The sequence below is a fragment of the Castor canadensis genome, chromosome 1 (genome assembly GCF_047511655.1).
Source record: "Castor canadensis chromosome 1, mCasCan1.hap1v2, whole genome shotgun sequence".
In the NCBI taxonomy this organism is placed as follows: domain Eukaryota; kingdom Metazoa; phylum Chordata; class Mammalia; order Rodentia; family Castoridae; genus Castor; species Castor canadensis.
In genome coordinates, this window is record NC_133386.1 from 38533505 (window position 1) to 38557029 (window position 23525).

General features: G+C 35.5%; 1 protein-coding gene and 1 long non-coding RNA gene across 9 annotated transcripts in view; one reads left to right on the plus strand and one right to left on the minus strand.

Moving 5' to 3' along the window:
• LOC141423645 (uncharacterized) overlaps window positions 1-23525 on the plus strand; it is a 155488-nt gene that overhangs the window by 86225 nt on the left and 45738 nt on the right. The window lies entirely within an intron of this gene.
• Rnf217 (ring finger protein 217) overlaps window positions 1-23525 on the minus strand; it is a 111815-nt gene that overhangs the window by 19181 nt on the left and 69109 nt on the right. For 6 of the 7 annotated variants that reach the window (XM_020182374.2, XM_074075266.1, XM_074075265.1 and 3 more), the window contains exons 2-3: window positions 18933-19166; window positions 7133-7297 (exon numbers count right to left, since the gene is read on the minus strand). In XM_020182374.2, the coding sequence (XP_020037963.1) occupies window positions 7133-7297; window positions 18933-19166 (399 nt within the window). Of the gene's footprint in view, window positions 1-5396; window positions 6429-7132; window positions 7298-18932; window positions 19167-23525 lie in introns of those variants that run through there. The other variant, XM_074075269.1, reaches the window with a different exon arrangement.

The following is a 23525-nucleotide window of genomic DNA, read 5'->3' on the forward strand; positions in this document are numbered from 1 at the left end:
CCTATTATCTAACATCTTTCTCTAGCAACCACAGCTATACAGCTGCAGCTCAGATACAAGGGACCACATACATGACTTCTTCATTTTCTTCAAAATAATACATTCTTCCCCAAAGCATTCTATTACAGGATTGAAGAGAATATAATATCTGAAAGGAATATCAAGGTAAGAAAGTTCTTTTAATTGTAAATTCACAGTATGTGGTGGGTGAACATAATTTACCTTCTTTTGCCCACTTATGTTATGTAAACTCCCTGAAACTAGTTCTATATATTGAAATGGTGGTAATTACCCCTTTCATATGACTTTCTTTTGAAAATTAATGAGACAACAAATACAATGTACATATCTTATTATTACTGTGTAATACCTCAAAGTTTTACCAAAAGACAATAATTAAGATCTGAAGAGCACACAAGAAATCAGCTTCTTAGCAGCAGGACTAAGGATCTGATTAGACAGTATGTGTATAATAACTGCCATGGAGACTGCTGTGTGAATGTAGTGTATATGTATATTAATATTATTATTATTACTGTGCTAAACCAAAAAAAGATTGAGCATTGGGCAAAGGAATTTTGTATGAATAAAATAAAGATGACATATCAGAATTCAACAATGCTGATTAGAATTTTGGCATTTCTTTCTTTTTCTCTTCCCTTCCTTCCTTTACTCTCACTCCCTTCTCTCCCTCATTCTCTCTCTTTCTTCCTTGAGTGCTGGTAATCTAATCCAATGCCTTGGATATGCAAGTGCTCTACTGTTGAGGTACAACCCCAACCCTGCTGTCTTTTAAAAACAGAAAATTGACCATCCTGTCACTTTAATTATTCATTAATTCACAATCACATTGCTTATATGTTAACCTAAGAAAATAGATAATTTCCTAATGAATTATCTCTACTTAATGCCTTATAAAATGTTTTAAATACAATGTTGAGTTTATTGATGTAAGAAGAAAATCCAGGTGGTCAGCAGCAGGCAATCTAGTCAGCTGTGACTACATTTCTATCACACTACAACAAAGTTACAGAAATATTTCTTTAATCTAACATTAGGAAAGAAGGCAATGTGGAGGGATGATATGTGATAAGCTCCCCAGTTGCTCCCCACCAAGAAAAGCTAATCATTTTGAGAAATATTAACTGTAACTTTTCTTTAGTAAGCTCAGTATCCTTCACCTAAGAAGAAGAAGAAGAAAAAAATTGTAATAGCCAAATCTTTCAGAGTTGCATAGGCAAGTAAAATTGTTTTTCTATAAACACTGCAGCTCTAGAAAGCTGTGATAATATAATCCTGTTTCCTTGTTAGATTTTATTTTTAATCATGAACCATTTCAAACATTTAAAAAATTATTTGCTCCAGAAATACTTTTGAAACAATAATTCTTTTTTTATACATTGCTTTCTTTATATAATGCTTTCCATTGACTTTATTTTATACTTCCTTGCCTCAGATTGCCAGGTAAAATAGTCTGAAGGTATGTCCCACCTGTATTTTAAAAAGTTCTTATTTAAAAAATCCACGTTCAGAGGTCAGAAGTCCAGGCTTTGGAAAAATGGGTTTTCATTCCTTCATCATTTAAAGAATTATGAGTATGCATTTTAGTTGCTGAGTTTTTTTAAACTTTCAAATGAAAACAAAATTTTTTAAAAAGCACTATTTGTACTTAGAAATGTATGGATTTTAAATTAAATGTGTTTTTACCATTGTAAAAAGAATTATTAAATTCTTAGCATTGTCTTAAAAAATAAATATTCAGTAACTAACAACTTCACTAATAATTTAAAGCTAAAGTGTCTATGCATCTGAAACTGCTCTCAACTGTTATTTGTTTTATCTCATGTACACTTGTGTCTTATTTTGAGGTATATATCTTACATTTTACTTTCTTTAACTCAGAATCTCTTTCCTAACTCAGACTTTAGTACGTCATGTGACCATAGTTAGTACAAGTCAAATTTCAACATCAAACTGGTCTTTCCACTCAAGGAAAAGGTAAAAACTCATTATGGGAGAAGTAACCTTTCTGGGTAAGGGAGAGAAAAAAAAAATGCCTTATTTAGAATACCTATTAAAATAATGAATTACTGGAGTCTTGCTTAGATGGGCAAATTTTACAAAGTCCTAATGATTTAAAACTCACCAGTATAAATACAGAATTTTCTTGAAAAACTGGCAGCCAAATGAGAGAGCTCAGAAAAGAGAATGTTATGTAGTATAACAATTGCTTAGAGTGAAATTACAAATCAATAGGGGCAAAATTATTTAATGAGCACAACTGAGTTAAATGGTTTCAATTTGGAAAAACACTAGTTTAAGTACACATTTGCATGGTAAACACCAAAATAAATTATGGTTGGATTAAAGAGTTGAAATATTTAAAAGTCAAAGTTAAAAGAATGGAAAGCATATAGATCTTTTAAATTAAACTTCTGGATGATAAAAGATGTTTTAAACATGGAGCAAAAAACTTATGAAAGATATATGCAATATATGTAAATATATAAAAATATATGTGTGTATGATATTTGTGTGTATTTGTGTATGTTAGAAGAGAATAATTATGTGGTTAAACAAAAATTTAAATACATGTATGCAAACCAATTAAGAAAACAAAACCTGTAACTTAGATATAAACAAAGAAATAGAAAATAGGGAAAATATGTGGAGAAAATATGCCAGAGAAGCAGTTAACATTTTCAAATAAAGAGCTTATATAACTTGGCAATAAAAATATACCCTAACCTAACTCACACAAATAGGCAAAGGATATGAACAGAAAAGCTTAAAAGGGTGCGTTACAAACTCAAAAGGGTTTATATTCAGTCTATAAGCAAATTAAGGAAATGTAAAAACAACATATTTAAAAATTATTAAAATTATTAAATATCTTAATACTTAAAAATACTAGTAAGAAATGCCTACACAGAAAGTTCTCAAACTGCTCTGGTGGGAATTATAAATTGTTTCACTACTTGTAGAAAGCAAATTTGCAGTATGTGTTAACTTGATAAATACTGATAACTTTTAACCCAGTGATTCTAGCTTTGAAGTTTATGTTTTAAATGTTCAAAATGTGGGAAAAAGACATATTCAAGATAAATATCACCAACACATTTATAATATACAGATTCAAACCCAAACCAAACCAGCCTTGGTATTCAACAGTGAAAGGATATTTAAATAAGTATCACACAGCTACAAAAGAAAAGCTTTGAAAACCACTTAGTAACATGAGAAATGTTTGGGGTGTTAAGTGGAAAAACTAAAGATATCAAATTATCAACATATTACTATTAAGGTCTTTTAAAAAGTAATAAAAACATGGCAAAGACCAAGGAGACTAATAGTGAATATGTTAGTGGCAGGACACTGGTTAATATTTTCCCAAGTTTCTAACTTATGTTTTATTACCTTTACAAACAAAATGATTACTTTAAAATAAAAATAGTTATTAAAATTGTGAATAAATTTAACATTGTATACCTCTGGTAGGGTGCAAAGATATAAATATAGTTTGATCACAACAAAATTTTCATTGCATTTTGGTGATCAATATTAACAGCATTTACATGAAGACATACAGTGATTGTTTTGTTTACAGAGGCATGATGTGTGAAATTTATCATTTACAAAACTAATAACCATCTTCTTATTTATATTTGCCAATTTTAACGGATGTATTTATGAAAAGGCCTTATAGTATAAAACAAATATTAATTCATTGAGTGTATCTGCTCAATTTCTAATGTAAATTGAGAAATGTTTTATGAGAGAGAATAAAATTTTAAAGTTCAACAGAATGATCACAATTAAGAAAATGAAAAACTTTAAAAGTCATGCTTAAGGAAAAAAGACAGAAAATTATTTATACTTAAGATAAGTGATAAAACAGGACTTAAACTGACATGAATTTTATGGAACCTGAATCTCAACAGCAATTAGGTTCTCTGCTACAATGTTGTCATGTAAACTGACTCTATGGCTCTTTTCCTTTCAGATATTTGAAAAGCAATTCCTTTTAAGGCCCTGACCTTTTAACTAGTACTTCTGACCGGAACTGACATGGATGCTTCCTTTTAACTGCATCTATATTTGTCAAAACTGTGGGCAGTTACTAGTGCATTCAATAAATTCCTTATGGCTGGCTGCCTTTTCTTTCCAATACATTAATACATTAGATTAAGGGATTGCAGTAATAAGTGTATTTTTTGTGTTACTTCAATTCATTCAATATTTTTCCAATGTGTATAGCTGTACTATCGTACATTCCAAGTACAGTTTTATAACTTTCTAACTGGTTAATTGTTTTAATAGTTTTCCAGAGAGATATATAAAGTACTCTCATGAGAAAAGCATCAAGTAAAATGACTTAATAGGACTTCTGAATTTCTACTGGCCTTTATTTGGTTTGAAACTGATCAGTAGCTTTAAGTAAACTTGGAACAGGCAAGAGAAAGGGGGAAAGGTTCCATTTTGTAATAGATTCTTCAATGGCATAAAAAATAAAGGTGTACTGAATAACTGATACAGTGATTTGAAACTGCCCTAGATTAAAAATGGTAATTGAGTGAATTTGCCTTCTACAAAGAAAACAAAGAAAGCTTTAACTCAAACATCTTCATGTATCATTTTTAAGAAGGTCAAGTCAAGCTGGGCATGGTGGTTTATACATATAGTCCCAGATACAAGAAGGCTGAGACAGGAGGATCATTTGTGCTCAGGAGTTCAAGACCAGCCTGAATATCACAGCAAGACCCTGTCTCAGTATGATCCAGCAATATCACTCCTAGGGATATACCTGAAGGAATGTGAGTCAGGTTACAATAAAGGTACCTGCATATGTATGTTTAATGCAGCATTGTTCATAGCCAAGATGTCCCACTACTGATAAACAGACTAAGAAAATGTGGTATTCATACACAATGGAATTTTTTTCAACCATAAAGAAGGATGAAATTTTGTCATTCGCAGGTAAATGGATGGAACTGGAAAACATCATCTTAAGTGAAGTTAGCCAGGTTCAGAAGACTTAAAACTGCATGCTTTTTCTCATATGTGGAATACAGACCTAATACAAAATATAGCAATATCATGAAAAGCAGGTCACACTAAAGGGAGGTCATGTATGAGAGAGAGAGAGGGTAAAAGGAAGACGTTAAGAAGGTGAATATGGCTGATGTATTTCCCATACAAGAATGAATATACAATTTTAAATTTGTTGAAATCACCATAAGAAGGGGACTAAGGTAGAAAGGAGAAAAACAGGATGAACCAATTTGGGTTACTATATATATATATATATATATATATATATATATATATATACATGGAAATACCACAAGGAAACTCCCTGTGTATCTACCTTTATCTCAAACAAGCAAAAATATCATTTTTTTTCTTTTTCTTCTACAAAATCAGTTAACAAGAGGTTGAGTAAGTCTTATCTGGGGGGGCTGGTACCAGTAGAAGAGGGACGGATATAAGGAAATAGGGTCAGTGGATGAATATGGTAGAAATATTATACACTCATATATGTAGAGGGAAAAATGAGATCTGTTGAAGCTATTCCAGGAATGGGGGTGGGGGGGTAAAGGAAAATGATGGAGGAGGTGAATTCAATTACGATATATTGTAAAAACAGTTGTAAATGTCACAGTGTACCCCCTAATAATACAACAATAAATAAAGGAAAAAGAAAAATGAATAAATACATAAATGAAAATAAAAAACTCTTCCAGTTGCTAAGGATGCAACATATTATTTAATTCTATATTTTTTATTTATTATATATGTATATAAAAGTATGTGAATTTGCTCCACAGGCATTATAACTTACTTTTATTACAAATTTGGATTCACATGACTAATTTTTTAATTTTCCTAGTAATTCAAATTTTACTTATTTGTTGCTAAGTCTCCAGAAAGCAATTTCAGAATTATTCTTAAAAGAAAATTAGGACCAATTTACAAATGATTTCCAAAAGTTAATGTAGCAAAAGTATGGTAGAGAATACATACACATATAATTTTCTAAAGTAAACTTTAAAAAGAAACTTCAAACTTTGCCAGATCCCTATCTTATAAGCATCAAATCCAAAAATTTTTGGCTGGATTTACTGTTGACCTCTCTACAGGAGAATCTCTCCCTGGCTATTTGCATGGCTGACTTCCAGCATAAAGATACAGCTCAAATCCTGCTAACTCTTGATTATTTGCACAATTATCAAAACAAAAATGAAGGCCAGGCACCAGTGGCTCATGCCTGTAATCCTAGCTACTCAGGAGGCAGAGATCAGGAGGATCATGGTTTGAAGCCAGTCCAGGCAAATAGTTCACGAGACCTCATCTTGAAAACCTTTCACAAAAATAGGGCTGGTTGAGTGAGTGGCTCAAGGTGAAGGCCCTGAGTTCAAGCCCCAGTACTGCAAAAAAAAGATAGAAGAAAAATGAAAAACAGGATTTATAAAGTTCCTGTGTCCTAACTTTAATATTAACTTCTACTTCACCAGATTTACAAAAAGCAAAATGACCAATTTAATGTAATTAAAGCAGTAAGTAATGGCAGGATAAAAAAAACCCAAAACACAACAACAAAAAACCCCAAAGATTCAGAGTCTATATAATGTGATTATAACATGTGTGGCAAGCTAGAAATAATACATCCATATATACAGATAGTATGTGTCTAGAAATAATACATACATATACCCTTTTTTTTGAGATAGGGTTTCTCTATGTACCCAAGCTGGCCTAGAATTTATGATCCTCCTGCCTCAGCCTCCCAAGTGCTGGGATTTTTATATAGTTTTAATACTAAGCTTTTCCTATACATGTATCTTAATTTTTTAATTGAAAATAAGGATTTTGATGTTTTAAGTCAATATTTATATGTAGCCTCCTTAAAATTTGAAATATAATGCAAATAATTAGAATATGTTGTTTATGCATTAATGTTCAGTTTAAGATATGTAATATAACTACTCCTCTAAAATGAAACAACAAATTTCTTTTTTTCCACATCTGCATTAAGACAATTATAAATATAGTTCACTTCAGTGTTGCGAATATTGTCCAATTACATCCAGATGTATATGCTTCTTTTCTTTCCTCCTAAAGGTTACCTCACCTTGCACTTTGGACACTTTTGGGCATTTCTCTGTCCATGCTCAATTTCGCTGGCCCAGTGACGCAACAGTTTGTCTCCTTTTTTGTACTCCTTGCAGTTAACACCTTCATGCCAAGGAGAGTGGCACTTAAAACACCAGACGAATTGGCAAGTCGGGCACTGGATCTGCGTAAACAAAAATAACATTAAGTGCCAGTAGATGTACTGAGAGTGTGTAAAAGGATAGAATGGTAACGCTTGGGAAACTAACTAAAAGGTTATAATTTAAAACATCTCCTCCTCAACAAGATCAATACTACAAGATATGAAAAATCTGTTATTAAAGGAGGAAAGGGATTGTTTTGGCAAGGATGATTTGACTGTTTAAAGTTTCACAAGAATTAATTTAGTTTTATGAAAACCTTCCAGATTGAAGCATAGACTAACACCTGGAGGATCTCAATGACTCAGGTACACACTGAAGCTGCCCTTTAGCTCAACTTTCCCAACTTCCCAGGCATTTCCATTGCTCCTCTTAACCATGGCTTGCTTCACTTATGAAATCAAAGCCCCACAGATGCTTCATCAAATAAAAATATGCTAGCAATTACACACTGCTGTGTCAGCATATGTCGTGAAGCACCATCTAAAATAATGGATGCCTGTTTTGTTACCGGTTTAAGGGAGATTCATTATGAACATAATGCAAAGGATCCTATTATTAGAAATGTATCAACATGGTGATACTGTGGCCTATACTGAGGAAACCATCAGAAAGAGGCCTTCTTGTATATGATTGTCTGTATGTTCACAGAAACTATTTGCCTTCTTAGGGGTGGCAGAGTGGCTTAAGTATAGAGCGCCTGTGTAGCAAGGGTGAGGCCCTGAGTTGAAGCCCCAGTACCACCAAAAAAAAAAAAAAAAAAAAAAAAATTGCCTTCCACTTGATACGGAAGGTCCTTTATTCTGAATGCCAGTGGAGTATCCCATTCTCACACTGTATTTACACCCCTCACTCTAAAAACATAGGGCGTAACGAGCCTTTCCCAGTTTCATTTGATTAAAATGAGTTAATAAATATCTCACAACACAACAAAAGACATTTATAATTGACTTCTCTATGCTCCTACATATTATGTCACTGTAGCACAGGTGACTTTACTAACAAAACTTTGAAGAATGGTGGAATTTTTTTTTTTTTTGGTGAGCAGGACACAGTATATCCACTTACTTTTTGAAAATGGAGCTTCTACTACATATATCAACTGAGTGAAGTTACAATCACAGCTATCTGCTTAGAACTCAGAATACTATCTTTTCATTTATGGTAAGAATATTGTTCTTCCTATTCAACTATGAAGTAACAAAAGTACTTTTGTTTTTAGCTTTCTGTAAAAATAACATTGTCATAAAATTTTAAAAATCTTCATGCTTATTTTTAAAAATTCTGATTAAATGGCAATATCATGCATTATAGTTTATCCTCAAAATAATGCTGTGAAGTACATATGATCATTTATAGATGAAGGGGCTGGGGGCATGGCTCAGTGGTAGGGCACCTGCCCAGCAAGTGTGAGGCCCTGAGTTCAAACCCCAGTACAATCCTCCCTTTAAAAAAAAAAAATGAAACTAAGGCTCAGAGAGATGAAAAACAATGCCCAAGCTAACATAGTAAGTACGTGTTAAGAAGGAATTTGAACCTAAGTTTCCCTGGCTCCACAGTCAACATACTTTTCACTGTGCCAATACACTGTCTCATACTCAACAGCATTCCTTCTTTGATGATTCACAACTTAAAATTAGTAGTTTAGAGAAGGTCCTGTGGTTAAACTATCCAGTAAGTCAGAATTCTATTATTCTTAATCAAAAGTGAATTGTGAAAATGCTTTTCAAGATTTTACTCACATAAATTAAAGGACTCTTGATTTCTTTTTTTTTTTAAGGATGTTGCTATTCAGTTATTTAAACTACCTGCTTTTGCCTTTCCTGATCACTAATATTACATTAAGTAACATTTTTAAGGTAAGAAGAATGAGTTGAAGTAGATGATCTTCAGAAAATAAAACAATGTAAAATGTTTTTTGTCTTTTATCATTGAACAAAGACTAGATGCCAATATCACATGGGGTATTCCTTCAGTATGTGATGAATGATATGGTGAAGTCACAGACATAGCTTTCTTTCACTCATCTGCTTTTATATCAGGACATTTGAAAAGTTAATTCAGTTTTAGCCTATTACACATTATTCAAAATTTTAAATCCCTGGACTCTAGCATCACTGAATAAAAGTTTTAAGTTTATGCCTTAAATCCTAGCTAGTCAGAAAACGGAGATTGGGAGGATTGCATTTCAAGGCCAGTCTGGGCTTTTAAAAAAGTTCATGAGACCCCATCTCAACCAAGAAAAGCTGGGCATGGTAGCATGCCTGTCAGTCTTCCTATAGGGGAAGCGTAAATAGGAATATGGCCAGGAAAGTCTAGGTATAAATGTGAAACCCTATTCTGAAAAATAACTAAAGTAAAAAGGGCTGATGGTATGGCTCAAGTGATAGAACACCTTCCTAGTGTACAAGGTCCTGACCCCAGTATCACCAAAAAGAATTTTTTAAAGGCCTCTTAGATTTTTAATCAGTCTTTGGTTTAATTTATGAAAGGATTAGAAGAATGAATGTAAATGTGCTTTGAAACTGGGATTCACTCTATGATGTCAGACGTTATGCTGGTGCAAGAAGCTCTGTGACCAAGTGCTGAACTATCTCATGTATGGATCTCTAATGGAGACAATTAGAAATATGATGAGGCACAGTGATGCGTGTGTGTTACTGGGGATTGGACCCAAAGCCTCCTGGATGCTAGGCAAGTGTATTACCAGTTGATCGACAACCTCACCCTGACAATTAAAAATGTGTGATTCTCCTAAGGTATCAGAATGAAGGAATCTGATATTGGGTGTCTAAACCCGGGATTATGGCTCCCAATTTCTCACTATTAAAAAAACTCTACTATGTATCCTACCACATATACTCACCAACATCACAGATTTAAGAGACAGACCATGACAACATTACAAAGCAAGCTCTCAAGTGAATATGATTACAAGCTTTGAATTAAAAAAATAAAGGACTCATAGCCAAGCCCAGAAACTTTGGTATTCTATTCCTCCCACCCAGATTTAGTATCATTATTATGAAAGTTATGTTGTACATGTAGATGCCCAACCTCCCTAACAGCCTACAGATTCACTGAGGGCAAAGACTGCTCATTCATGCTGTATTTTCTGAGCAAAGTAACATAGACCTTCTGGCATATGGTAGACAGTAAGTTACTTATAAAATGAATTTAATAAATTCAAAGAAAAACCATGATGCCTACTTACAACCAGTGGCTGAGATGGCATCACCACTTCCTAGAGTACAAGATGGTGTTTACTAAATATTTTATACTTGTGACATTTTACTGAGCATTGTGATTAATACAATCACAAGACTTCTTCTATAAGAGGCATGGCTATCAGTGTTTCAAAAATAAGACTAAGAATTAGTCTTTGGAATCTCAATTAACTTGTCCCCAAAATCCACAAAAGATAAAAGAACTTTATAATATATTTCTGAGTTTAGACTCTCACTAGTTTTTGCAAAAACTTGTGCTATACTGCCACTCACACGACAAGTACACTGACCCACTTATCATAAGTGAAGAGTATGTTTTCATGTCTATTCATTGTGCTGAGAAACAATCCACAAAATAAACACAGAATACAAACCAAATAGGACCCCAGATAACTAATTTCCTCTAAATTCTCTGCACTCATATATAAGATACATATTCATTTTAAATAAATAAAAAATCATTACTTATTAAACTGAAGATATTAAGAGAATATCCATTCATAAATGAAGTACTGTAAAGATAAAAGCTAACTCAGTTTTCCAAAGGAGGGATTTTCTGTTTCATAATTTCATGTTACACAGTTTCTCAATATGGAAACACTGTTGTCAGTTTATTTGCCCAGTCAACAGATATTTATGGAGCACCTCTGTGTAACAGGTACTGACTATATTGATTACAGGCACAAAAAAGGAATGAAAGCAACTTGCCCTTTTTAAGGAATCAATTAGCAGCAGACACAAATCATCAGAGCAATAAAATGATGTTACAAATGCTATGGCAGAAGTTTGAATAAGTTGGTGTCATGGGAAAGATGCTTCAGGGAAAGCTGGAAGATAAATGTTAAGAGAGAATATGGTCTTGAACACTGAGTAGAATATTACTGGGACAAGTCATGGGTAACATGTCAGGCAGAGTTCAGCCTGAGCACTACATGGGGCCCTGAGGGCATGCACAGAAACAGCAAGCTTTCTATGTAGCCTGAATATAAATATCACTTCAGCTAATTCAACCCTGAGCCTTGCTGGAATATCTAATCAACAGAGTCCTCTAAGTTCCTATAATACGGGCATGTATGCCAAAATACACTGTAGTCCAGAGACTCCTTACATGAAACATAAAAATAACAGCTGTCAGACTAGGCTGTGTCCTAAAGTACCTAACCAATAGACTAAACGATCGGGAAATTAAATAAGAGGTTTTTTTTAAGAACTGACAAAGCCTTCCTCGTACAGGGGAAGATATGAACGAGTATAGGATATTATAGAAAGGAGAAAAGGAGTCTTCAATGCAGTTTGTTTCAAGCACTGTTTCTTTTATAACATAAATCCTAACTCCAGAGAGGGAGCAGTGGAGGGACATTTTCCACATTGAACATGGCTTGACTTCTTGCCTTTATCTTATTTCCTGAGATTTTGCTGCCTTATTTCCTGAGATTTTGCTGCGATTTCTCCTAAGTGATTGTGCAGTGACACATGGGCTCCATTGGTACTGCTCCCTAAACACAGCCCACATATGCCCAAGTGACTTTGCCTTAAATTCTCATAGGGTAGCTAAAATGATGCTGCAAAAGAAGAGAACTTTTCCTAAAGGCTGGGGACCAAAAGTAGACAAAAGACACAAAGATTAAAACATGGCAAGATAAGTTTTATCAAGATAGGGCACTTATTCATATAAATAACCTTACCAACCTCCCTCAATAGTGGTTTCCAGGCTCATTTCACATATGTTACACATTATTTATAGCACAACACATTCACCTCAATACTAGTTTTTATTTTCCAGTGGAAGGCCTGGTCTTTTAGTATAGCATGTCAAAACTTGGGAATGGTGGTTATTTGAAAAGTGCCCTTTCTATGTTACTTGAGAATCACTGACTCATACTAGTCCATGAGGAAACACTTTTAAGGGCTTTCAGACTCTCTCTCTAAATCCAGAAAGTAATGCACACAGAAATACTTGTATCTACTTCTTGTCTGAAGACCCACTTCTTTACTGATGAATATGAAGGGTATTGGAAAATTCTGCCTTGACTTGTACAGTCCAATCTCCAAGCCAAAAAATGTGGCATCATCCTGTTTTCAACAGGACACACTGTTCTGAACAGAACACAATAGGGCTGACATCTCACAAGAGATATGTACATAAAGTAGCAGAAGTGCTGTTTAATTATGCAGTGTGTAAGAGGAAATTGGGGGGGGCGGAGAGAGATCTCAGCTTGAAGGTAAAAATAGATTCTTTCAAATTAGCTCTTTTTGAAATAGGAAGGGAATGATTCTATAGGTAGCAAGTTGTTTAGCAATGGTAGTGCCATCAGAGTCTGAATGTTCAACCAATAGTCACTCTGTAGAGAGGATCATTGTAAACAGCTCCATTAGTTCTCTTACAAATTTAAGAGGGTAAATATGGAAAAGCAGGAGTAACGAGGATGGTAGATAAGAAATGCACAGTCTTAACTCCTCTTATTCCAGAAGATCTTCTGATCAGTTTGTAATGAACACCAGACTTGGCTAACTTAACCTCATATCTAGCTGATCACAAGAGAGAAATGATTCTTCACTTTCCTCTTATGATTAACACATAACACAGTGAAAAATTGCAGGTCAATTTATGCTACAGGTCTTAATTATTATAATTATTTAGTTCTTTTTTTTAACGGTCAAATGTGAGCTTAAAATATCAGGTGAACTCCAATACTTGGCTATTGTTAGATGTTGTAGCCCAAGCAAAAACCCTGTAAAATATTATAGCCAATTTATGTAGCCAATCTCATTAGTAAGGCATCTCATTAGTAAGTAAAGAGAGAAATACACTCCAATAAGGTTTAGTAGGCTTGCATCAAGGTAACAAATATGACACACCCTTTGTATTAACCTTTATTTTCCTCATAAATCTGTGCCAGCAGCAATCATTTGAGAAATTACACTTGTTTTCTATTGGTTCTGAAATGGATGATGAATTAATTCCAAGATAGATCAGTGTGTGTTATAAGCTAAACTGACCTGTGGGGCTGAGTCACAGCTTGATTCTCAATTTATAAACGCTGTCAACTTAAAATGATTGTGTCCAGGAGAAACAGAAAAGCAAAGGAGCATACTAATTACAAATTCATGGGTTTTAACATTCTTGCATATGCAAAGAAATTGTCAATCACTTCTACTGGAAGGAACCATAAGCACATTTTAACTAGGAACAACCTATTGACTAAATGGTGTTCTGGAAAGCCCTTACAAAAATTCTTTCATTGCACAAAGAAATAACAGATTTGTGCAGCTTTACAAAATGTGATTGCTATCCAGAGGGTTTATAACCATAAGAGAGAAAAAAGAATGCTAAAGCAATAAGGTAAGAACATACAGAGTTTTTCCAGGACATTTTATTGGCTCTTTCTTCCATCTTGTGATGAGTCATAGCACTATTGTGTAAATTATCAAGGTTTTGCTTAGTATTTGTGGGAAGAAGAGAAGGGCTGGAGCTAGGAGGATAGTGGTCTGAGCCACACCTGGACAAAATATGAGACCCTATGTAAAAACAAAAGGCTGAAGGGATGATTCAAGTGAAAAGAGCTCAAACACAAGGGCCTGAGTTTAAACCCTAGTACCACTACTACCCCTCCCCCCAAAAAAATCAAACTGAAGTAATTTTCCATTCCTGAACTTTTCCTTCCCCTCCAGATAATCAATTCCACCCCTCCTTTACTCTCATCATCCATCTCCCACCTAGTCTTTGATTTCACCTCTATTCTTTTTGACTCCCCACCCATGACTGCTCATCTGCTTCCCTAGCCTACCAAAGAAAATAGCCACCATGATTTCTAGTATGTGTTGAGCATGAACTCTCTGTCAGGCACACTTTATGTGTGTGATCTCATTTAGTCCTTAGTACACACTTAGGTCATGGGTACTATTACCATCCCCAGTTAAAGACGTGGAAACTGTACTCAAGGTTACAGAGAGAGTGTGGGACAGGCAGAGAATTTAAATCTTGTTTGAAGCCAGTGTGCTGACCCACCTTTTCCACCTTTGTAAACTCAAGACTTCAAGACTTAGTTTAATATGCTTACTCTTCAATGAAGCCTTCCCAATCTCTCCGGTCATTTCTTCTATGTTCTCAGCATTTTCACCTACATTTATTACAGTATATAATATTATTATTTACACATTGGCCATTTATTAGTTCCTTTGGCAAATATATTTTAAATTTATTGGACTCTATAGGACATTGTTACCAACAGCGAGTGAAGCCAACCTGGACCTGGCCAATCATTTCTGGCCAGAAAGAAACATTAATCAAATAGACACACAAATATACCATAAAATCCCATGTGATAACTGCTACGGAGAAAAATGCTGGGTGGCGATGTGTCTGTCTCTAGGTATCACATGAGCACATTTGAGATACATTTTAACTTCCCACCATTAATTTGCTTGCAACTTGTTAGGCAGTTGATGTTGCATGAATAAATTCAGGAAATATTTAGGTTAGAAATTAGATTTCTAATTGGAAATTGAAATTACCCTTACAGAAATCTTTTTTCCATCTGCTGAGTACAAAAACTTTTAACGAGTCGTTTGTTTTACAAAAAGCTATATAAATGAAACCTTCAAATATAATATTTTAGATCTCAACTTCATGTGGAAAAGCATTCAGTCAGCTTTAAAATGCGCCATTTTCAAATGATTTTTAACTTACTAACTTCCATATTTCTGAATTGACAGAAAAAAACCCATAATAAATGCTTGAAGAGTGTCACCTTGGATCAAGACGAGAGATTTCTCAATAGATAGAAAATAGTCTTTGGCCTATAAACAACATTATAAAAAGATATTAAGTTGCTTTAAAAGGTTAGACATTAACAGCAACCTATTTTTTTTCTGTCACCTTATGATGCAGCTTATCATGTTTGAATATTTGAATTCACTGCTCTTAAACTTATGATAAAGTACAACAAATTGGAAATGGGTTTGGTTATTGAGGAAAATTAATTTAAAAATAGTAAAATGAAAAATGTCCATCTGTTTACAAGAACCAAGACCAATATGGAGTGCTATCCTGCAACTATGAATGCCATGGATTTTGCTAGAGTGTCCATGTCAGTGCCCTACTTACCTGTAATATCCAGATAGGTGTGGGCATGTAAATTAGGTAATGTTAATGTACAGTTTGGAGTTTAACGATGAGAAATGTTACATAAACACTATACTAAAAACAGTAAAAGTTTTTGCTTACTGAATTGCTCAAATCATTCCTAGAACTGTGTATGACAAAGAATGGGAGACTGTGCCTCTTCTACGATAGATTACTTCTTCTAGATCGGTAACTTGATGGAAAAAAATAATCATTTCCCATCAGTGGTAGTTTTATTGATGTTGAAATGTGCATAATGTTTTCTTTCTCATGGGCTACAATTTGGATTTAGAGTGTACCCTAAAGGCCCGTATACTAAAGACTTAGTTTCAGCTTATGGTGGGTCCTAGTGGAAGAAAGTTATGTCATTGGGGGTATGCCCTTAAAGGCATGTTGGGAGCCCGACCACTCCCCTCTCTCTTTGCTTCCCAGACTCTATGGGAAGCACTATATACTTGTGCTGTGAAGTTTGGTCTCACCACAGGCCCAAAAGCAACAGTCAGCCAACTGTGGACTCAAATCTTTCAAAGTACAAGATAAAATGAGTATTTCCTCCTTAGAAGCCAAGATTCTCAGGCATTTTGTCACTATAGCATAAAACTAACAAATACTGAGATTTCCATCCCTTTCCCATACTCCTAAGGATCTGCACTGCTTTATTATCAATACCTACTTTTTATTGAATTTATCCTCTCCTTTACGCCTACCATCCAACTTCCACCCAATCTTTGATTCGACCTCTATTCATTTTGACTCTCCATACTTTTCTCAATACCCAGGGCTGTTCATTCTGCATCCCTCCCTAATAATTGATAGCAACCATAATAATTTCTTGTATGTGTCGAGTATATACCATGTGTCAGCCACATTGCAGAAAAGCAACTTTTCTTCTCCTGTATTCTTCAAAAGTAAACAATTTGCCAGATTTAAGATCTTGGTCCACTTGTCCCCTGCTTCTCTGCTTACCTACAACTCAGTTGACATACACTGAAGGAAGCCTGACCATTGGCATGGTATCCGAATACCATCAATTTCCTCAAAATTACACATACATGGGATCTGTATTTCATGCTCAGTATATATGTTTTGTGACAAATTAGGCTTATCACAGCATGATTTTGGATGAAACAAGACTGAAGACATTTTACTCTTGCTATAATAGTACCTCAAATTATATACTTTTACCCGTTTAATAAAAACAATACATTTAAAAAACTAGTCAATTATTTCCACCTTGATTCAGTTACACATTCATGTTTCAATTTCACAAACTCCAAAATAGTATAGTCTCATTTTAAATACATCTAATTCTAAACATAATTTAGAAAAAATTAAATACGTTAAGTTATGGAATGATAAGTCTTCTAAAATCAGCAATTTCCTGATAACATCAACAACATGCAAATGGGATAACTTAAGAATATACATCATCAAATAAAAGGATTCTATTAAGTCAGCGGCCAACATCATTGGAGGGTATTATTTTAGTTATACAATTTTGTAATCTCAAAATGACAGCTTTTATAGATTAACAAACAGTTTTTCCTGACAGTTATACCTCAAAGAGACCAGACTGCATAAAAGCCAACAATGAGAGTTGAGCCATTTCAAAGAACAATTAGTCATTCAGAGTCTGTGACTAGCCAAGCAATACTCTAGCTTGCCTTTTCAATAGCAAAGGAGGAAATTACTTGCTAAACCACCATCTCCTCAAAGCTACAGGATGAACAGGCAAAAACTTACCTTAAATGGAGATGACTTCAAACAGCCTTTGAAACCACTTCATCCTGCCATTTGCTGTAATGACAAGGATGAAAACTACTGCCACAGCCTCATCAGTTTTCTCCTTCATTTACTGCAAATGTTCTCTACTCTGCTGCATACTGTTACCTGGTGAGGTTCAAAAATCTGCAAGACAAGTGTTCTGGGAAGGCCTGAGGCACTTGTGCATTTGAAAAGCTCTCCAAGTGATTCTAAGGTACAGACAGGGTTGGGCTGAGAGCCCACAGTTGCTACTTTGGTTTCTTAGTCTTAGGTCTTGCACTCCTGTGACAGCCTCTATGAATACTGCCGGATCTTTCTCTAATACCTACAGAATTAAATTCAAACTCCTGAATTCAGGGTACAAGACTCAACATGACAAGCTCTTACCTACCTGCCCAGCTACCTCTCCCCTGCTCTTTCTCCACTAGCTTTGTGAAGCACTTGGTTGCAACAGGCTGGCCTCTGGGCCTGAGCACTTACTCATCTTTCATTGCTCTGAAATGTTCTCCCCTGTTTGTCTGCCTGAAGAGCTACACCAATTTGATGAAGCCATTCTTGTCATCCTAGCTAGCACCCATCCCTGCTTCAAGTGTCCCCAAAGTACCTCATCTACCCTACACATATGAGGATTTGTGGACCAGGTTTCTTTTTCCTATATAATCATACTCAACTGTCATTTTAGAACATAAGTCCCTTTTACCTTCTGCTATAGCTTGGATCTTATGTGTCCCCCAAAGGTCCATGTAGTAAACAACGGCTTCCCCTTTATCACTAGGGTGATGCTAGTGACAGCTGGTGGAGACTCTGAGGTCAGGCCTAGTGGGAAGTCTTTAGTTTAATTGGGAGCATGACGTTGAAGGGATTTTGAAACCGCAGTCCCACAATCTGCGTAGTTTTGCTCTGCCATGCGTTCCTGCCATAGGCCTAAAATAACAGGGCCAATCGGGCTTGACTGGAACCTCCAAAACTGATTGTGAACCAAAATAAGCCTTTTTCTTTGTAAACTGGTTATATCAGGTATTTGTTCTGGTAACAGAAAGCTTACTAACACTTTATTAAACATTTTGTCATCTTTGCCTCTGTTTCCCCTAATTTTAGCAAATGCCAAGCATATGCTGGCATTCTGGATTCCCTAATGAAGGAATAACATTTTATACTATTTTCACTTATTATAGACAGAGTCAGAGAACACTTACATTGGAACCATTGAAAAATTCAAGCTCAAACTTAAGGAAAAAACCTGAATATTAATTTAGAATTTGGTAACAGTAAAGGCTATTACTCCAAAGCTCAACCTTTCAATCAGGTTATTAGATTAATTTTCAATATGATTAAGGTCAAATAAAAAAACCCTCAAGAGTACTATCTCAGTATCAGTCTCCCAAACCATATGTTGTCAGAATCCTAAGTAATACATGCTCACCTCAGGCCCAAGAAAGGGGAGGGAAGCCCATTTCATGCCCACCACAGGTCAGCCTAATCTGGCTGCTCCCATGATGTGACATGTGACATGTGACCCACAACTCTGCTGAACATGCTTACTTTGTATTTGCTTTCAGATCTGGAAGGGGTGGGGATATGTCCTTTCTTCTTGAAGGTTGTAAAGTGCTTGCACTGAGGACATGGCTTGGTACTGGAATCAATACGGCCAAGTTCCAAGAAGTACTTATACTTGATGGAGTCTTCATGGGTCAAGTTATAGACCACAGTTGTTTCTTCCAGGAATTCAAAACACTCTGTGATAGGGCATTTGATTTCCACCTGGCCAAGTTGTACCTGTGTGAAAAGCAGATGGAAGAGAAAAGACCACTGATTATTGAGTTTCTTTTTCTTTTTTGCATACTGTATTGCTTATTTCATAGTTGTAATAAAGGATTTTGTTAATTTTTAATATAATATAATGAATGGTAATCACTTTGAGAGCTGTATTAGTCAGTTCCAAAAATAATCACTATATGTTTCCAAAATGATTTAAAGGATATTTAAGTCTACTCTCCCCACTATATTGTGAACTTAAATGAACCAAAGCCACGAGCTCATCAAAGCAGCAAGTTATCATCCTATCTTTCTGGAAACCGCAGGGTGAGATGGCATTCAGATGCCAACTAAAAGGTGTTTCAGATTTTTCAACCTTACTACAGAATATTTTAGCACTAATTTTAGGCACATTTTACTACTTTAAAAGGACAAAAAGATTTTAAAAAGTGTTATTAGTTAAAAAAAAATCATCAATAAATACGTTTTCTCTGATTCTTCGAGGACAAGGGCATAAAGTAAGCAGACTCTATGTCACCAGAATCTGAGGAAAAGTAAGAAAATTAAACCAAACACGAAGGTGTAAGACAAAACAAAGAAATCCTTATCAAATCTGGCTACTACTGAAATAATTTACTAAATTAACTTACTCAGAGGACCACAGAGCTAGATTAAGAGAGCAGAGAGGGAGCGGGATGTACCAGATGGTACTTTAAGCATTTAGTGTGGGACTGTACATGTGGCTAACATTAAAGATAAAAGCAAATGGTTAAGTCACAAAACGCGGACACAACTAATTCTTAGAAGATGTTGAAATAGGAGGAGCTAGAATGTTTTCTTAAGTAGTGAATAATAACAATAGTCCCATGGCATCAGATCAGAGATACTAAAAACTCCTCATGGTAAAAGAGTATAAGTCCTTTGATTTTCACTTGAGTGACTCTGGGTTCTGAGAAATCAAAATACATCCTCCTTGCCCAGGCATGGTGGCACATACCTGTAATCCCAGGTATGAGACAGAGATTAGGAGGACTAAGGATCAAGACCAGCCCAGGTAAACAATTATCAAGATCCCCATCTCAACAAATAAGCTGGATATGGTAGCATGTTCTTATAATCAGAGCTTTGCAGATGGCATAGATAAAAGAATTGTGGAATCATGTAAGCCCAGGCAAAAAATGAGACCAGACTCTACTTGAAAAAATAACTAAAACAAAAAAGGGTTGGAGGCATGGCTCAAGTGGTAGAGGATCTGCCTAGGAAACATGAGGCTCTTAGTTTAAACCTCAGTACTACAAAAAAAAAAAAAAAAAAAAAAAAGAAGAAGAAGAAGAAGAAGAAAAGAACAGGGGGGGAAAAAAAAACTCACGTCCACCCATATGAGAAAAGTACAACTTCAAGACTGGGAAAAAGCCACCTACCTGGTCTGGGGAACAAAAACATCACCACAAAGAGCAATTAAAAAAAAAAAAAAACTAAACTAAATTCATAGCACCTTTTAACTTTGTTGTTTATCTGGCACAAATTTGAGGGAAACTAGTTAAAAAGTGATAGGCTGAAGGAAGCCTGGCAATGATGGTTAATACCACTTAAGGACATGGGTGAAACTAATATGAAGTAGAGGAATCTGGCTTTGAATATAGCATTTATCGGTTGAAAGTATAAATTCGTACATAATGTTACAATTGCATAAAATGTGGTACAAAGGTTTAGTTTAAAAATATTTACCCAGTTTTTCAACTCTGATGAGTCTGATCATAGTTACAATTAGATTTTATTATTACACATGCTGTAGTGTTATGATAATTTTATCAACTGCAATTATTTTGTTCATTTGGTTTTGGATTTTTGAGACAGGCAGGTCTGGAACTCACTATGTTGTCCAGATTGGCCTCAAACTTGCAACCCTCCTACCTCAGTCTCCTGAGTGCTGGGAGTACAGGCATGAACCCTCATGCCTGTGACAATTTATAATAAATGATTTTAAGGTATACTTCAGGACAGAAATCCTCAAGAGATTTTCATATAGATAAACTCTTATGTAACACAGTAAGAGTCTGACTTGATGAGTATATAACTTAAACACTTAAATCATGGTGAAATGTTTCCTCTTTTAACATTCTGCTGATATTTACCAAGCCCTGTTCTGTGTCAAGTACTATGTTACATGAGGAAGCCTAACAGTCAGGACACAGAGTGGTAAGGAAGCAAGCTGGACAGGGTGGTACAGGGCACTGAAGGAGGATATGGGAAACTTGGTAGACTCAGGTTTGAGAGGATCAGAAGAGGCTTTGTGGAAGAAGTGAGGTTTTAAGTGAGTCTTAAGAGTATTAGGACTCAGCCAAACCAAGGCGAAGGTGTTCCAAGAAGACAGAAGGAATAAGTTGGGGATGGGCCTGGATGTAAGAGAGAACAGCACATTACAACAGGGATGCTCATACTCTTCTAAATCCCCAACTCACACAGTGAATGTACATGCATCACAACCTGAAACCAGGGCTTAAGGATAAGTAGTAAGATTAGATCCAAAATGTGAACATGGAAAGATGAGGCTGTATAGATGAACTTAGGCCCCAGTCCAAGAGCAGGGCATACAGCCATCTCAGGAGTCTGGACACTTTTTCCTACAAAAACAGAACACTATTCAGTTTTCAGCATGTGAAAGACAGTGCCTTCTCATTCCATCAAAAAAGGATTCACCTACATTGGGAGGCTCTTGCTTATTGGGGAATAATACATGATAGTGGTTAAAAGCCAGAGTTTTCTACCCTGAGGTTAGAGTTTGAATCAAGGCTCTCTCAACCAACAATTTTATATATTTTAACTCTATAAATAATAAGAACAATGGATACAGCAATTTCACAGCCTTCTGGGAATAGTCAGGTCTTATGGAATGTGGTTTAGGGACTAGAACAATCAAAGGCAGCTCAAGGGAGCAGGCTATCTTGTTACTCTTTCACAGTGGCTATTCATTGTTCGAACACGCTGGGATAGCATCCAACATCCACTAAGCATCTTGTCTTCTATTTCAGATTCTCAAGTCTGTCTGCAAACCAATTCCATTTCCATAAGAACACCTTACTTCCCCTTGTTTTCATTTTGTCTATAATTATTGCATACCTTCTTATTTTTAAAAGCCCCCAAAATCCTTCCCTCTACCCTGAGTCAATGACCTCATACAGTATTTTACTGAACACAGAGAAGCAACCAGACACATCCTCCTCTCTTTCCACTATCAAATCTATCAATTTATTTACATCTGTCTCCATCTTTTCTGTCTTCCCTCCATGTAAGGTATAGTGCTGAATCTACTTCCAGGACAACTACACGGGAATCTTTTGAAATGTCTACTGAGATCAAAGTTTCTCTCCCACTCAAGACCTACGTATTTGAATTTAAATTACTGCTGGTAAGCCAATAACTGTCAGTTCAACAATTACTCAATTATTTCAATTACTTGGGCTTCTTCATACTAACAACCTCCCTTATTCATGTATAGTGTGCCCTATCCGATATCCTGGTCTCTACATGTGTACATGTTTTCAGAATAATTTCATCAAAAGATCACTATCAAATAATCTTGAGTAAGCAAGAAGGATTAATTTATCCAACAAGGTATGCATTCCATTAATTCAAGGATGTACTTTGACACAACATTTTAACATCTCAAGAGTCAAGTCTGTTTCACGATCACTGGTTGTAAACATTAGCATAGTATAATCTGCAGTGCTTTCACTCTCTCGGTGTACCTAACATCCTACAGCATCCTGCGATTGGCCATGTGATCTCAGGCCTCAGTGAAATGTGGGTTAGGCACCGTGACAGACTTCTGGGAAATGAGAAGAGAGGGAAACTCCAGGCTTCTACTGAAGGAAACTTATGACAAACAAGTAAATAAACAAGGCAGACTGTCACCAATTATGAAGGAATAACACACGAGGGAAAGCATTTCTGGGGAAGTGACAGCCTGAGTTGAGAACGAAAGGGCCAGTCATGCAGAGACCTTGGAAAAGAGATTGTAGGCAAAGCAAACAAGGACCCTGGCTCCAGGGCAGAAGGTGTCTGAATGGCTTATGTTCAGAGCACAGAACTGAGTAACCAAAACACACCATGTGAGGGAGAAAACCTCATGAGATGTAGCTGGGTTGTCAGGCAGGAGACACTGCTGGTCATGGTAAGAAGTGTGTATTGTAAGTTCAATGTGAATCATGACAAGTTTTAAGAGGAGGGGTGAGTGACATGCCCTCATTTAAACTGTAAAAACATCTTTCAGGCACTTTTTGGAAAATATACTGTACAGGAGCAAAAGAGCAGATTAGGAAAACAGTGGACTGAAATCACTCTTCTCCAGCAGATGTCTAGGTAGTAGTCAAGAGATGA